The 19,176-nt window shown below is 42.3% G+C and overlaps 1 protein-coding gene across 3 annotated transcripts in view; it reads left to right on the forward strand.

Annotated features, from left to right (window-relative positions):
* The window catches only part of kiaa2012 (KIAA2012 ortholog), an 81,755-nt gene that overhangs the window by 47,482 nt on the left and 15,097 nt on the right, over positions 1–19,176 (forward strand). Inside the window, exons 14-21 of one of the 3 annotated variants that reach the window (XM_090230752.1) lie at positions 2,888–3,039; positions 6,518–6,596; positions 6,690–6,957; positions 7,383–7,551; positions 16,650–16,770; positions 17,154–17,400; positions 17,815–17,995; positions 18,349–18,554. In XM_090230752.1, coding sequence (XP_090086878.1) covers positions 2,888–3,039; positions 6,518–6,596; positions 6,690–6,957; positions 7,383–7,551; positions 16,650–16,770; positions 17,154–17,400; positions 17,815–17,995; positions 18,349–18,554 — 1,423 coding nt within the window. The remainder of the gene's footprint in view (positions 1–2,887; positions 3,040–6,517; positions 6,597–6,689; positions 6,958–7,382; positions 7,552–16,649; positions 16,771–17,153; positions 17,401–17,814; positions 17,996–18,348; positions 18,555–19,176) is intronic. The other 2 variants (XM_036975361.2, XM_036975360.2) reach the window with 2 other exon arrangements.

Below are 19,176 nucleotides of genomic sequence, written 5' to 3' on the forward strand. Positions count from 1 at the left end.
AGTATCTGTCCATAGCACCACTAAGCCGTACACTCCACAGAGCTGGAGTATCTGTCCATAGCACCACTAAGCCGTACACTCCACAGAGCTGGGGTATCTGTCCATAGCACCACTAAGCCGTACACTCCACAGAGCTGGGGTATCTGTCCATAGCACCACTAAGCCGTACACTCCACAGAGCTGGGGTATCTGTCCATAGCACCACTAAGCCGTACACTCCACAGAGCTGGAGTATCTGTCCATAGCACCACTAAGCCGTACACTCCACAGAGCTGGAGTATCTGTCCATAGCACCACTAAGCCGTACACTCCACAGAGCTGGAGTATCTGTCCATAGCACCACTAAGCCGTACACTCCACAGAGCTGGAGTATCTGTCCATAGCACCACTAAGCCGTACACTCCACAGAGCTGGAGTATCTGTCCATAGCACCACTAAGCCGTACACTCCACAGAGCTGGAGTATCTGTCCATAGCACCACTAAGCCGTACACTCCACAGAGCTGGAGTATCTGTCCATAGCACCACTAAGCCGTACACTCCACAGAGCTGGAGTATCTGTCCATAGCACCACTAAGCCGTACACTCCACAGAGCTGGAGTATCTGTCCATAGCACCACTAAGCCGTACACTCCACAGAGCTGGAGTATCTGTCCATAGCACCACTAAGCCGTACACTCCACAGAGCTGGAGTATCTGTCCATAGCACCACTAAGCCGTACACTCCACAGAGCTGGGGTATCTGTCCATAGCACCACTAAGCCGTACACTCCACAGAGCTGGGGTATCTGTCCATAGCACCACTAAGCCGTACACTCCACAGAGCTGGAGTATCTGTCCATAGCACCACTAAGCCGTACACTCCACAGAGCTGGAGTATCTGTCCATAGCACCACTAAGCCGTACACTCCACAGAGCTGGAGTATCTGTCCATAGCACCACTAAGCCGTACACTCCACAGAGCTGGAGTATCTGTCCATAGCACCACTAAGCCGTACACTCCACAGAGCTGGAGTATCTGTCCATAGCACCACTAAGCCGTACACTCCACAGAGCTGGAGTATCTGTCCATAGCACCACTAAGCCGTACACTCCACAGAGCTGGAGTATCTGTCCATAGCACCACTAAGCCGTACACTCCACAGAGCTGGAGTATCTGTCCATAGCACCACTAAGCCGTACACTCCACAGAGCTGGAGTATCTGTCCATAGCACCACTAAGCCGTACACTCCACAGAGCTGGAGTATCTGTCCATAGCACCACTAAGCCGTACACTCCACAGAGCTGGAGTATCTGTCCATAGCACCACTAAGCCGTACACTCCACAGAGCTGGAGTATCTGTCCATAGCACCACTAAGCCGTACACTCCACAGAGCTGGAGTATCTGTCCATAGCACCACTAAGCCGTACACTCCACAGAGCTGGAGTATCTGTCCATAGCACCACTAAGCCGTACACTCCACAGAGCTGGAGTATCTGTCCATAGCACCACTAAGCCGTACACTCCACAGAGCTGGGGTATCTGTCCATAGCACCACTAAGCCGTACACTCCACAGAGCTGGGGTATCTGTCCATAGCACCACTAAGCCGTACACTCCACAGAGCTGGAGTATCTGTCCATAGCACCACTAAGCCGTACACTCCACAGAGCTGGAGTATCTGTCCATAGCACCACTAAGCCGTACACTCCACAGAGCTGGAGTATCTGTCCATAGCACCACTAAGCCGTACACTCCACAGAGCTGGAGTATCTGTCCATAGCACCACTAAGCCGTACACTCCACAGAGCTGGAGTATCTGTCCATAGCACCACTAAGCCGTACACTCCACAGAGCTGGAGTATCTGTCCATAGCACCACTAAGCCGTACACTCCACAGAGCTGGAGTATCTGTCCATAGCACCACTAAGCCGTACACTCCACAGAGCTGGAGTATCTGTCCATAGCACCACTAAGCCGTACACTCCACAGAGCTGGAGTATCTGTCCATAGCACCACTAAGCCGTACACTCCACAGAGCTGGAGTATCTGTCCATAGCACCACTAAGCCGTACACTCCACAGAGCTGGAGTATCTGTCCATAGCACCACTAAGCCGTACACTCCACAGAGCTGGAGTATCTGTCCATAGCACCACTAAGCCGTACACTCCACAGAGCTGGAGTATCTGTCCATAGCACCAGTGTAGTGGGTTGAATGACTCTGCCCTTAGTGTAGTGGGTTGAATGACTCTGCCCTCAGTGTAGTGGGTTGAATGACTCTGCCCTTAGTGTAGTGGGTTGAATGACTCTGTCCTTAGTGTAGTGGGTTGATGGTTTGACTGTCTCTAGGTGTTGTTGTGGTGTGTTATTGGTCTGCTCTGTGGGTCAGGGGTCAAGGGTTAGGAATCAGTTAGGGTCACATGGAGGTCAAGGAGGTGAGTGGGCCAGAGTGTCATGGGATATATATTTCAAAGAGGAATTCTCTCTCCCAATCACGATACACCGTTTAGGAGAAGCCAGCTGATGGTTTTGTTTTTGGCCGGTGCTGACAAGAATAACCCAAACTAACCCCTTCGGCGCCTGGTACACTCACCGAGATAACAAGGAGATGTAGGAGTTTAACTAGAACCTGTTGAGACATACTCAAGAGGAAACACGTATGTCTCAGAGAGACATATGACTGGGAGTTCTTTATGAACAGATTTAAAGACAGATTACACTATTCTCTCTCTACATGGAAGTGGTAGTTACAGTTTGAAATTGACATACCCAGCCATCATCATATCTCAATATGCAGGTGATGGCAGGGTATGTAGTGGGTGTTTTGATTAGGTTTCATGACGTACCCACAGCTTATATAAAAGTGGATCAATTATATATCTGATGGCTTTTCCTTCTTGTTCCAGGGGAAGCCAGTAATCCCGAAGGACCCCCAACCAACATGGAACAATGTGAATTATTCCAAACGGTAGGATCTGATGGACAAACTGTCCTGTCTGGTGGCCAGAGACACAGACAGGGACCTGAATCTTCCAGGAACAGAACTACAGGGAAACAGGTGAGCAACATCTGGCACTACATTTATTGTACTACACTTCTTAGTCTGATCCAATGTTTTCAATTTGCTGTTTTTGATTTTGTTATACTCTTGTGAATTCTATGGTTTTTACTTGATTACTTGTAGTTTTTCATGTTGTCTGTCTAATGTTTTTGTAATGACTTGGTGCTGTCCATCTTGGTCAGGGCGCTCTTGAAAAAGAGATTTAAAATCTCAATGAGCCCTTCCTGGTTAAGTAAAGGTTTAATAAATTAATAAAATAAATAATACACTGAGTCTGATCTAATACACTTAGTCTGATATAATACACTGATCTAATACACTTAGTCTGGTCTAATACACTGATCTAATACACTGATCTAATACACTTAGTCTGATCTAATACACTTAGTCTGGTCTAATACACTGATCTAATACACTTAGTCTGGTCTAATACACTGATCTAATACACTTAGTCTGGTCTAATACACTGATCTAATACACTGATCTAATACACTTAGTCTGATATAATACACTTAGTTTGATCTAATACACTGATCTAATACACTGATCTAATACACTGATCTAATACACTTAGTCTGATATAATACACTTAGTCTGGTCTAATACACTGATCTAATACACTTAGTCTGATATAATACACTGATCTAATACACTTAGTCTGGTCTAATACACTGATCTAATACACTTAGTCTGGTCTAATACACTGATCTAATACACTTAGTCTGGTCTAATACACAGATCTAATACACTTAGTCTGATCTAATACACTGATCTAATACACTTAGTCTGGTCTAATACACAGATCTAATACACTTAGTCTGGTCTAATACACAGATCTAATACACTTAGTCTGATCTAATACACTGATCTAATACACTTAGTCTGATCTAATACACTTAGTCTGATCTAATACACTGATCTAATACACTGAGTCTGATCTAATACACTTAGTCTGGTCTAATACACAGATCTAATACACTTAGTCTGATATAATACACTTAGTCTGGTCTAATACACTGATCTAATACACTTAGTCTGGTCTAATACACTGATCTAATACACTTAGTCTGGTCTAATACACTGATCTAATACACTTAGTCTGATCTAATACACTTAGTCTGGTCTAATACACTGATCTAATACACTTAGTCTGATATAATACACTGATCTAATACACTTAGTCTGGTCTAATACACTGATCTAATACACTTAGTCTGATATAATACACTGATCTAATACACTTAGTCTGGTCTAATACACTGATCTAATACACTTAGTCTGATATAATACACTTAGTCTGGTCTAATACACTGATCTAATACACTTAGTCTGATATAATACACAGATCTAATACACTTAGTCTGATATAATACACAGATCTAATACACTTATTCTGATATAATACACAGATCTAATACACTTAGTCTGATATAATACACTGGTCTAATACACTTAGTCTGATCTAATACACTGATCTAATACACTTAGTCTGATATAATACACAGATCTAATACACTTAGTCTGATATAATACACAGATCTAATACACTTAGTCTGATATAATACACTTAGTCTGATCTAATACACTGGTCTGATCTAATACACTGATCTAATACACTTAGTCTGGTCTAATACACTGATCTAATACACGTAGTCTGATATAATACACTGATCTAATACACTTAGTCTGATGTAATACACTGATCTAATACACTTAGTCTGATCTAATACACTGATCTAATACACTTAGTCTGATCTAATACACTTAGTCTGATCTATTACACTGATCTAATACACTTAGTCTGATCTATTACACTGATCTAATACACTTAGTCTGGTCTAATACACTTAGTCTGATCTAATACACTGATCTAATACACTTAGTCTGATCTAATACACTTAGTCTGATCTATTACACTGATCTAATACACTTAGTCTGGTCTAATACACTGATCTAATACACTTAGTCTGATCTAATACACTGATCTAATACACTTAGTCTGGTCTAATACACTGATCTAATACACTTAGTCTGATATAATACACTGATCTAATACACTTAGTCTGGTCTAATACACTGATCTAATACACTTAGTCTGATCTATTACACTGATCTAATACACTTAGTCTGATCTATTACACTGATCTAATACACTTAGTCTGGTCTAATACACTTAGTCTGATCTAATACACTGATCTAATACACTTAGTCTGATCTAATACACTTAGTCTGATCTATTACACTGATCTAATACACTTAGTCTGGTCTAATACACTGATCTAATACACTTAGTCTGATCTAATACACTGATCTAATACACTTAGTCTGGTCTAATACACTGATCTAATACACTTAGTCTGATATAATACACTGATCTAATACACTTAGTCTGGTCTAATACACTGATCTAATACACTTAGTCTGATATAATACACTGATCTAATACACTTAGTCTGATCTATTACACTGGTCTAATACACTTAGTCAGATATAATACAGTGATCTAATTCACTTAGTCTGATATAATACACTGATCTAATACACTTAGTCTGATCTATTACACTGGTCTAATACACTTAGTCAGATATAATACAGTGATCTAATTCACTTAGTCTTATATACTACACTGATCTAATGCACTTAGTCTGATCTAATACACTTAGTCTGATATAATACACTGATCTAATGCACTTAGTCTGATATAATACACTGATCTAATACACTTAGTTTGATCTAATACACTGATCTAATATACTTAGTCTGATATAATACTTTGATCTAATACACTTAGTCTGGTCTAATACACTGATCTAATATACTTAGTCTGATCTAATACACTTAGTCTGGTCTAATACACTGGTCTAATACACTTAGTCTGGCCTAATGCACTTAGTCTGATCTAATACACTTAGTCTGATCTAATACACTGGTCTAATGCACTTAGTCTGATCTGATACACTGGTCTAATGCACTTAGTCTGATCTGATACACTGGTCTAATGCACTTAGTCTGGTCTAATACACTTAGTCTGGTCTAATACACTGGTCTAATACACTTAGTCTGGTCTAATACACTGATCTAATACACTTAGTCTGATATAATACACTGGTCTAATACACTTAGTCTGATCTAATACACTGATCTAATACACTTAGTCTGATCTAATACACTTAGTCTGATCTGATACACTGGTCTAATACACTTAGTCTGGTCTAATACACTGGTCTAATACACTTAGTCTGGTCTAATGCACTTAGTCTGATCTGATACACTGGTCTAATACACTTAGTCTTGTCTAATACACTTAGTCTGGTCTAATACACTTAGTCTGGTCTAATGCACTTAGTCTGATCTGATACACTGGTCTAATACACTTAGTCTGGTCTAATGCACTTAGTCTGATCTGATAAATGAGTCTGATCTTATGGCTGATGTTGTCTCGTCTGACCCTGTGGTGTGTCCCTCCCCTGGCCAGCTGCACCCAGACACTCAGAGACCTGGAGGAAGCGATAAAGACATGGCTGCTGTCAGCTACAACCTCCGCAGCAGGACAGGTAAAGAAACCCCCAGCAGCTGTTAGCCTTCTGCTAGGTCAGTATCTGGATCTGCAAGGACCTCAACTATACACACTCTGCTTGTTGCACCAGTGGAGATACCAAGACAGGAGGAAGGGAAGGAGGTGAGGAGGGAGGAAGATGAGGAGACGTCTACAACAAGGAAGAGGAGCCAGGATCGGGTTCAGCCAGGTCCACAGAGGAGTGGGGTATCCTCCTTACCTACCACAGAAGAAGAAGAGACCAAAAACATCAACCCCCACAAACCTTCACAGCCCATCCCCACAGGCCACTCTACAGAATGGGCCTTCTCTCAGAACAGAAATCCCAAACACTCAGAGGGACCCCTTACACCCAGTGGGTGAGTGAAAGAGACTGTATCCCACATAGCATCCTACGCCCTACATAGTGTACTGCTGTTGACCCATTTGGGACTCAGACAGACCTTAATCGGGTCCTGTCCATTCTATCTCAGATCTACTATCTGGGCTGCAGGTTGACAGGGTCCTGCGTAGCAGTTATAGGTCATAGGTCACAGTGTAAAGCTCCACAGAGTTCTAGTCCTCATTCATATCCTGTCTAATTGCTGTTTGCATTCCTTCTCCTTCTCTCTCCCTCCCTCCCTCAGCCCCTCTCCCCTGTCCACCCCATCTCTCCCTCCCTCTGTCTCTCTTTCTCTCTCCCTCCCTCTGTCTCTCCCTCCTCTCCCCTCTCATCAGTGCCTGCCTCGAGTATCTCCATCTTTATCGATCATTACCTTGTATCCTGCTTCTTCTCTCCTTTTAGCAGGAAAGGAGGCCATTCTAAGAAAACAAACGTGACAGTAGATGAGCAGAATCCACAGCAGGCAGAGGGACAGACACAGGAAACAGGGGAACAAGCCAGCAGAGAGAAGCTGGAGGACACATTGAATAAAGAGGTGGGATCCCAGGACTCTCCTACTGTACAGAAAATGGTATGTCAAGGTGTTCAAATCTAATTTCATTGGTCACATACACGTAAATAATAATTTGTTCTTAACTGACTTGCCTAGTTAAGTAAAGGTTCAATAAATAAATATACTTGGTTAGAAGATTATATACAAGTGAAATGCTTGTGCTTCTAGTTCCGATAATAATATCTATATCTATATCTATATAATAATATCTAACAAGTAATATCTAACAATTACACAACAACTACCTTATACACACAAATCTAAGTGAAGGATTGGAATAAGAATATATAAATATAAATATATGGATGAGCGATGTCAGAGCGGCATAGATCAAGATACAGTAGGATAGTATAGAATACAGTATATACATATGAGATGAGTAATGCATAGACTAAGATACAGTAGAATAGTATAGAATACAGTATATACATATGAGATGAGTAATGTATAGACTGAGATACAGTAGATAGTATAGAATACAGTATATACATATGAGATGAGTAATGTATAGACTAAGATACAGTAGGATAGTATAGAATACAGTATACACATATGAGATGAGTAATGCAAGATATGTAAACATTATTAAAGTGACTAGTGATCCATTTATTAAAGTGCCCAGTGATTTCAGGTCTGTATGTTGGCAGCAGCCTCAATGTTAGTGGTGGCTGTTTAACAGTCTGATGGCCTTGAGATATAAGCTGTTTTTCAGTCTCTCGGTCCCAGCTTTGATGCACCTGTACTGACCTCGCCTTCTGGATGATAGCAGGGTGAACAGGCAGTGGCTCGGGTGGTTGTTGTCCTTGATGATCCTTCTGGATGATAGCAGGGTGAACAGGCAGTGGCTCCGGTGGTTGTTGTCCTTGATGATCTTTTTGGCCTTCCTGTGACATCGGGTGCTGTAGGTGTTCTGGAGGGCAGGTAGTTTGCCCCCGGTGATGCGTTGTGCAGACCTCACTACCCTCTGGAGAGCCTTGCGGTTGTGGGCGGTGCAGTTGCCGTACCAGTCGGTGATACAGCCTGACAGGATGCTCTCAATTGTGCACTTGTAAAAGTTTGTGAGAGTTTTAGGTGACAAGTCAAATTTCTTCAGCCTCCTGAGGTTGAAGAGGCGCTGTCGTCGTTGTTGGTAATCAAACCTACCACTGTAGTGTCGTTTGCAAACTTGATGATTGAGTTGGAGGCGTGCATGGCCACGCAGTCGAGTACAGGAGAAGGCTGAGAACGCACGCTTGTGGGGCCCCAGTGTTGTCCCAAGTGACACCCCATTCCCTACATAGTGCACTTCTATTGACCAGAGCCCTATGGGCCCTAGTGCACTATATAGAGTGCCCTTAATGTTTCCAACACATAGTACTGTAGTTTAATAACCCCCCCCCTGTATCCAACACATTATACTGTAGTTTAATAACCCCCCCCCTGTATCAACACATAATACTGTAGTTTAATAACCCCCCCCCCCTGTATCAAAACATAATACTGTAGATTAATAACCCCCCCCCCCCCCCCCCCGGCCTGTATCCAACACATAATACTGTAGTTTAATATCCCCCCCTGTATCCAACACATAATACTGTAGTTTAATATCCCCCCCTGTATCCAACACATAATACAGTAGTTTAATAACCCCCCTGTATCCAACACATAATACTGTAGTTTAATAAACCCCCCCCCCCTGTATCCAACACACAATACTGTAGTTTAATAGCCCCCCCTCCCCCTGTATCCAACACATAATACTGTAGTTTAATAAACCCCCCCCTGTATCCAACACATAATACTGTAGTTTAATAGCCCCCCCTCCCCCTGTATCCAACACATAATACTGTAGTTTAATAAACCCCCCCCCTGTATCCAACACATAATACTGTAGTTTAATAGCCCCCCCTCCCCCTGTATCAACACATAATACTGTAGTTTAATAGCCCCCCCTCCCCCTGTATCAACACATAATACTGTAGTTTAATAGCCCCCCCTCCCCCTGTATCAACACATAATACTGTAGTTTAATAAACCCCCCCCTGTATCAACACATAATACTGTAGTTTAATAAACCCCCCCCTGTATCCAACACATAATACTGTAGTTTAATAACCCCCCCTGTATCAACACATAATACTGTAGTTTAATAACCCCCCCCCCCCGTATCCAACACATAATACTGTAGTTTAACAACCCCCCTGTATCAACACATAATACTGTAGTTTAACAACCCCCCTGTATCAACACATAATACTGTAGTTTAACAACCCCCCTGTATCCAACACATAATACTGTAGTTTAATAGCCCCCCCTCCCCCTGTATCAACACATAATACTGTAGTTTAATAAACCCCCCCCTGTATCCAACACATAATACTGTAGTTTAATAGCCCCCCCCCCCCCTGTATCAACACATAATACTGTAGTTTAACAACCCCCCTGTATCAACACATAATACTGTAGTTTAATAACCCCCCTGTATCCAACACATAATACTGTAGTTTAACAACCCCCCTGTATAAACACATAATACTGTAGTTTAATAACCCCCCTGTATCCAACACATAATACTGTAGTTTAATAAACCCCCCCCCCCCCGTATCAACAGATAATACTGTAGTTTAATAAACCCCCCCCCCCCGTATCAACAGATAATACTGTAGTTTAATAACCCCCCTGTATCCAACACATAATACTGTAGTTTAATAGCCCCCCCTCCCCCTGTATCAACACATAATACTGTAGTTTAATAAACCCCCCCCTGTATCCAACACATAATACTGTAGTTTAATAGCCCCCCCTCCCCCTGTATCAACACATAATACTGTAGTTTAATAAACCCCTCCCCCCGTATCCAACACACAATACTGTAGTTTAATAACCCCCCTGTATCCAACACATAGTACTGTAGTTTAAACCCCCCCCCCCCCGTATCCAACACACAATACTGTAGTTTAATAACCCCCCTGTATCCAACACATAGTACTGTAGTTTAAACCCCCCCCCCCCGTATCCAACACACAATACTGTAGTTTAATAACCCCCCCGTATCCAACACACAATACTGTAGTTTAATAACCCCCCTGTATCAACACATAATTCTGTGATTTAATAAACCCCCCCCTGTATCAACACATAGTACTGTAGTTTAAACCCCCCCCCCCCCCCCCCCGTATCCAACACACAATACTGTGGTTTAATAACCCCCCCTGTATCCAACACACAATACTGTAGTTTAATAACACCCCCCCTGTATCCAACAACTAAACTGTAGTTTAACAACCCCCCCCCCCCTGTATCAACACATAATACTGTAGTTTAATACCCCCCCTGTATCCAACACATAATACTGTAGTTTAATATCCCCCCCTGTATCAACACATAATACTGTAGTTTAACAACCCCCCTCCCCCTGTATCAACACATAATACTGTAGATTAATAACCCCCCCCCCCGCCTGTATCCAACACATAATACTGTAGTTTAATACCCCCCCCTGTATCCAACACATAATACTGTAGTTTAATAGCCCCCCGTCCTGTTACCAACACATAATACTGTAGTTTAATATCCCCCCCCCTGTATCAACACATAATACTGTAGTTTAATATCCCCCCCCCCTGTATCAACACATAATACTGTAGTTTAATATCCCCCCCTGTATCAACACATAATACTGTAGTTTAATACCCCCCCCCCCCTGTATCAACACATAATACTGTAGTTTAATACCCCCCCGTATCCAACACATAATACAGTAGTTTAATATCCCCCCCCCCTGTATCCAACACATAATACTGTAGTTTAATAACCCCCCCCCCCTGTATCAACACATAATACTGTAGTTTAATATCCCCCCCTGTATCAACACATAATACTGTAGTTTAATATCCCCCCCTGTATCAACACATACTACAGTAGTTTAATAACCCCCCTGTATCAACACATAATTCTGTGATTTAATAAACCCCCCCTGTATCCAACACATTATACTGTAGTTTAATATCCCCCCCCCCCCTGTATCAACACATAATACTGTAGTTTAATAAACCCCCCCCTGTATCCAACACATAATACTGTAGTTTAACAACCCCCCCCCTGTATCAACACATAATACTGTAGTTTAATAACCCCCCCCCCTGTATCAACACATAATACTGTAGTTTAATAACCCCCCCCCCCCCTGTATCAAAACATAATACTGTAGATTAATAACCCCCCCCCCCCCGGCCTGTATCCAACACATAGTACTGTAGTTTAATAACCCCCCCCCCCCCTGTATCCAACACATAATACCGTAGTTTAATAACCCCCCCCCCCTGTATCCAACACATAATACTGTAGTTTAATAACCCCCCTGTATCCAACACATAATACTGTAGTTTAATACCCCCCCTGTATCCAACACATAATACTGTAGTTTAATATCTCCCCCTGTATCAACACATACTACAGTAGTTTAATAACCCCCCTGTATCAACACATACTACAGTAGTTTAATAACCCCCCTGTATCAACACATAATTCTGTGATTTAATAAACCCCCCCCTGTATCCAACACATAATACTGTAGTTTAATACCCCCCCCCCCCCTGTATCAACACATACTACAGTAGTTTAATAACCCCCCTGTATCAACACATAATTCTGTGATTTAATAAACCCCCCCCTGTATCCAACACATAATACTGTAGTTTAATACCCCCCCCCCCCTGTATCAACACATAATTCTGTGATTTAATAAACCCCCCCTGTATCCAACACATAATACTGTAGTTTAATATCCCCCCCCCCTGTATCCAACACATAATACTGTAGTTTAATATCCCCCCCCCCCTGTATCCAACACATAATACTGTAGTTTAATAACCCCCCCCCCCCTGTATCCAACACATAATATTGTAGTTTAATAACCCCCCTGTATCAACACATACTACAGTAGTTTAATATCCCCCCCCCCTGTATCCAACACATAATACTGTAGTTTAATAACCCCCCCCCCCTGTATCCAACACATAATACTGTAGTTTAATAACCCCCCTGTATCCAACACATACTACAGTAGTTTAATAACCCCCCTGTATCAACACATAATACTGTAGTTTAATACCCCCCCTGTATCCAACACATAATACTGTAGTTTAATATCCCCCCCTGTATCAACACATAATACTGTAGTTTAATACCCCCCCTGTATCCAACACATAATACTGTAGTTTAACAACCCCCCTCCCCCTGTATCAACACATAATACTGTAGATTAATAACCCCCCCCCCCCCCCCGCCTGTATCCAACACATAATACTGTAGTTTAATACCCCCCCCTGTATCCAACACATAATACTGTAGTTTAATAGCCCCCCGTCCTGTTACCAACACATAATACTGTAGTTTAATATCCCCCCCCCCTGTATCAACACATAATACTGTAGTTTAATATCCCCCCCCCCTGTATCAACACATAATACTGTAGTTTAATATCCCCCCCTGTATCAACACATAATACTGTAGTTTAATACCCCCCCCCCTGTATCAACACATAATACTGTAGTTTAATACCCCCCCGTATCCAACACATAATACAGTAGTTTAATATCCCCCCCCCTGTATCCAACACATAATACTGTAGTTTAATAACCCCCCCCCCCCGTATCAACACATAATACTGTAGTTTAATATCCCCCCTGTATCAACACATAATACTGTAGTTTAATATCCCCCCCTGTATCAACACATACTACAGTAGTTTAATAACCCCCCTGTATCAACACATAATTCTGTGATTTAATAAACCCCCCCCCCCTGTATCAACACATAATACTGTAGTTTAATACCCCCCCCCCCCCTGTATCAACACATACTACAGTAGTTTAATAACCCCCCTGTATCAACACATAATTCTGTGATTTAATAAACCCCCCCTGTATCCAACACATTATACTGTAGTTTAATATCCCCCCCCCTGTATCAACACATAATACTGTAGTTTAATAACCCCCCTGTATCAACACATAATACTGTAGTTTAATAAACCCCCCCCTGTATCCAACACATAATACTGTAGTTTAACAAACCCCCCCCTGTATCAACACATAATACTGTAGTTTAATAACCCCCCCCCCTGTATCAACACATAATACTGTAGTTTAACAACCCCCCCTGTATCAAAACATAATACTGTAGATTAATAACCCCCCCCCCCCCGGCCTGTATCCAACACATAGTACTGTAGTTTAATAACCCCCCCCCCCTGTATCCAACACATAATACAGTAGTTTAATAACCCCCCCCTGTATCCAACACATAATACTGTAGTTTAATAACCCCCCTGTATCCAACACATAATACTGTAGTTTAATACCCCCCCTGTATCCAACACATAATACTGTAGTTTAATATCCCCCCCTGTATCAACACATACTACAGTAGTTTAATAACCCCCCTGTATCAACACATACTACAGTAGTTTAATAACCCCCCTGTATCAACACATAATTCTGTGATTTAATAAACCCCCCCCTGTATCCAACACATAATACTGTAGTTTAATACCCCCCCCCTGTATCAACACATACTACAGTAGTTTAATAACCCCCCTGTATCAACACATAATTCTGTGATTTAATAAACCCCCCCTGTATCCAACACATTATACTGTAGTTTAATATCCCCCCCCCTGTATCAACACATAATACTGTAGTTTAATAACCCCCCTGTATCAACACATAATACTGTAGTTTAATAAACCCCCCCCTGTATCCAACACATAATACTGTAGTTTAACAAACCCCCCCCTGTATCAACACATAATACTGTAGTTTAATAACCCCCCCCCCTGTATCAACACATAATACTGTAGTTTAACAACCCCCCCTGTATCAAAACATAATACTGTAGATTAATAACCCCCCCCCCCCCGGCCTGTATCCAACACATAGTACTGTAGTTTAATAACCCCCCCCCCCTGTATCCAACACATAATACAGTAGTTTAATAACCCCCCCCTGTATCCAACACATAATACTGTAGTTTAATAACCCCCCTGTATCCAACACATAATACTGTAGTTTAATACCCCCCCTGTATCCAACACATAATACTGTAGTTTAATATCCCCCCCTGTATCAACACATACTACAGTAGTTTAATAACCCCCCTGTATCAACACATACTACAGTAGTTTAATAACCCCCCTGTATCAACACATAATTCTGTGATTTAATAAACCCCCCCCTGTATCCAACACATAATACTGTAGTTTAATACCCCCCCCCTGTATCAACACATACTACAGTAGTTTAATAACCCCCCTGTATCAACACATAATTCTGTGATTTAATAAACCCCCCCCTGTATCCAACACATAATACTGTAGTTTAATACCCCCCCCCCCCCTGTATCAACACATAATTCTGTGATTTAATAAACCCCCCCCTGTATCCAACACATAATACTGTAGTTTAATATCCCCCCCCCCTGTATCCAACACATAATACTGTAGTTTAATAACCCCCCCCTGTATCAACACATAATACTGTAGTTTAATAACCCACCCTGTATCAACACATACTACAGTAGTTTAATAACCCCCCTGTATCAACACATAATTCTGTGATTTAATAAACCCCCCCCTGTATCCAACACATTATACTGTAGTTTAATAACCCCCCTGTATCAACACATAATTCTGTGATTTAATAACCCCCCCCTGTATCCAACACATTATACTGTAGTTTAATAACCCCCCTGTATCAACACATAATACTGTAGTTTAATAACCCCCCTGTATCAACACATACTACAGTAGTTTAATAACCCCCCTGTATCAACACATACTACAGTAGTTTAATAACCCCCCTGTATCAACACATAATACTGTAGTTTAATAACCCCCCTGTATCCAACACATAATACTGTAGTTTAATAACCCCCCCCCTGTATCCAACACATAATACTGTAGTTTAATAACCCCCCTGTATCCAACACATAATACTGTAGTTTAATAACCCCCCCCCCTGTATCCAACACATTATACTGTAGTTTAATAACCCCCCTGTATCAACACATAATTCTGTGATTTAATAACCCCCCCCCTGTATCCAACACATTATACTGTAGTTTAATAACCCCCCTGTATCAACACATAATACTGTAGTTTAATAACCCCCCTGTATCAACACATACTACAGTAGTTTAATAACCCCCCTGTATCAACACATACTACAGTAGTTTAATAACCCCCCTGTATCAACACATAATACTGTAGTTTAATAACCCCCCTGTATCCAACACATAATACTGTAGTTTAATAACCCCCCCCCCTGTATCCAACACATAATACTGTAGTTTAATAACCCCCCTGTATCCAACACATAATACTGTAGTTTAATAACCCCCCCCCCCCCTGTATCCAACACATAATACTGTAGTTTAATAACCCCCCTGTATCCAACACATAATACTGTAGTTTAATATCCCCCCCCCTGTATCAACACATAATACTGTAGTTTAATAACCCCCTCTGTATCAACACATAATACTGTAGTTTAATAACCCCCCTGTATCCAACACATAATACTGTAGTTTAATAACCCCCCCCCCCCTGTATCCAACACATAATACTGTAGTTTAATAACCCCCCTGTATCCAACACATAATACTGTAGTTTAATATCCCCCCCCCTGTATCAACACATAATACTGTAGTTTAATAACCCCCTCTGTATCAACACATAATACTGTAGTTTAATATCCCCCCCTGTATCAACACATACTACAGTAGTTTAATAACCCCCCTGTATCAACACATAATACAGTAGTTTAATAACCCCCCTGTATCAACACATAATACTGTAGTTTAATAACCCCCCTGTATCCAACACATAATACTGTAGTTTAATATCCCCCCCTGTATCCAACACATAATACTGTAGTTTAATAACCCCCCTGTATCCAACACATACTACAGTAGTTTAATAACCCCCCTGTATCAACACATAATACTGTAGTTTAATAACCCCCCTGTATCAACACATAATTCTGTGATTTAATAAACCCCCCCTGTATCCAACACATTATACTGTAGTTTATTAAAACCCGAGGTGCAGCTTCATTGCTGTCATTCCTGTTTTCCAGAAAAAGAGAAAAGTGAATGAAGGGCAGGAGCAGAACCAGGAAGTCCTCTCCAAGCAGGCGGGGAAGGTCTTGAGGAAGAAGAAAAAGGACCGGGTCAAAGATCAAGCTGAGTTTGTTGTCGGTGAGTATCTGTCTCTGTCAGGATGACCTGTTGAATGGAGCTGATATCTGATATGAATTACATCCCAAATTGCACCCTATTCCCTATAGGTCCTGGTCTAGTGTAGTGCACTATATAGGGAATAGGGAGCCTTAGGGCCCTGGTCTAAAGTAGTGCACTATATAGGGAATAGGGTGCCTTAGGGCCTTGGTCTAAAGTAGTGCACTATATAGGGAATAGGGTGCCTTAGGGCCTTGGTCTAAAGTAGTGCACTATATAGGGAATAGGGTGCCTTAGGGCCTTGGTCTAAAGTAGTGCACTATATAATAGGGATTAGGGAGCCATTTGGGATGCACCCATGGTGTTTGAGACCCATCTCCACTGATTCCCTCCCTATCTTATAGGAAAACCTAAAGGCCACGTGGACGTGGAGAGGACGAAGAAGACCAAAGAGACTAAAGGCCACGTGGACGTGGAAAGGACTAATAAGACCAAAGAGACTAAAGGCTCATCTGAGACGTCTCCATCTGCTCTGAGTCCTGATGAAGATGTGAAGGACACCGAAGACGATAGTGCTGCACTAAACACACATGAAGAGGAACATAGTGACCTCGTCCAATCCCCGAGATCCCATCATAGCTCTATAAACAGGTGGGTTGGTTTTATCCAATCACAGCTCTGTAAGCAGGTGGGTTGGTTTTATCCAATCACAGCACTGTAAACAGGTGGGTTGGTTTTATCCCATCATAGCTCTATAAACAGGTGGGTTGGTTTTATCCAATCACAGCTCTGTAAGCAGGTGGGTTGGTTTTATCCAATCACAGCACTGTAAACAGGTGGGTTGGTTTTATCCAATCACAGCTCTGTTAACAGATGGGTTGGTTTTATCCAATCACAGCTCTATAAACAGATGGGTTGGTTTTATCCCATCACAGCTCTATAAACAGGTGGGTTGGTTTTATCCAATCACAGCTCTGTAAACAGATGGGTTGGTTTTATCCCATCATAGCTCTGTAAACACTTCCACTGTCTTCCAAGAGTTGCTGAATTCCCTTTTGTCTTCAGGAGCTCCTCATCCAATGGGCAGTCAGGTCAGAGTTCACACAGATCTTACTCCTGTGAGGACGAGGTTTTACCGTGCGGACAACGACGGTCCTCTCATGACCAACTGTCATCCTGCTCGGTTGTCATGACAGCAGAAACACAACCGTTAAATCTGGTCATATCTGACGCCAGCATCAGTACTGTGAGTATGGAGGACATAGTCTGCATGGGAAATGGCCCCTTATTCACTATATAGTGCACTACTATTGACTAGGGCCCCTAGAGTAAAATGATTCTAATCAGAAGTAGTGCACTATGTAGGGAATATGACATCACTTCGGACAAACACATTCTCAGCATTGTTTTTACCCAATGTTATTTTGATAGTGACCTCAGTACAACCTCAGTACAACAACTAGCGACTTCGTACAGAGGTTCAGACCTCTGGGCGTAACGGTTACGTTGTTGGACTGATGGGTGCAGGCACCCGGGTTTGAGACCTGGTCGGTGCTACCCTTGAATTCACTACATTATACATGATCTGTGGGTAATAAGGACAAGAACAGAGGAGAGGCAGCAGCCCATATGGAGCAACAGAAGAATGTGTTGGCTGAGAAGGCAGAGCGTCGCCGACTAGAGGTGGAGAGGAAGAGGAAGGAGAGAGAGGAGGAGAGGAGGAGGCAGCAGGAGCGGGAGGAAAGAGAGGAGTGCATGAGGCTGGAGCTGGAAAAGGAGCAGAATCAGAGAGCCGAGGAACTCAGGTAGACTGTCTATTCTAACTCCCTGATATGGGCTGAGATGGGGCCTCAGCACCGCCTTCTAGTGGATATGATATGAATTACCTCTGAAATATGTGATGGGGCTCAGCACCGCCCTCTAGTGGATATGATAAGAATTTCTCAGGACTTTTCCTGGTCACCTGGTCTAGGACCTAGGGCTTTTCCTGGTCACCTGGTCTAGGACCCAGGGCTTTTCCTGGTCACCTGGTCTAGGACGCAGGGCTTTTCCTGGTAACTTGGTCTAGGACCCAGGGCTTTTCCTGGTCACTTGGTCTAGGACGCAAAGATTTTCCTGGTCACCTGGTCGGGGAAAACTTCTGGCACTATTAATGAGACACAGAGAAAGATAATGTAATCAAGGCTGTTCCTACCAATCTTTTTGTAAAAGTGACTACCTAGGCGGCAGGCAAAGCCCCGGCGGCAGGATTAACTTGGCAAGGGGGCATTAGAAATGACTAAGGGGGGTACAACTATAATCGCTTGCTGATAATACAGGATGGATAAAAGTACAATTACACAGAATGTGTTTGCAGCACGGCTGCCTTGCCACAAGAATACAGGCTACTGCACCGCTTTACAAACATGGACAATTCATAACCGTCTC

The sequence above is a fragment of the Oncorhynchus mykiss genome, chromosome 3 (assembly GCF_057628025.1).
Source record: "Oncorhynchus mykiss isolate SJ-2025 chromosome 3, ASM5762802v1, whole genome shotgun sequence".
Taxonomy (NCBI): domain Eukaryota; kingdom Metazoa; phylum Chordata; class Actinopteri; order Salmoniformes; family Salmonidae; genus Oncorhynchus; species Oncorhynchus mykiss.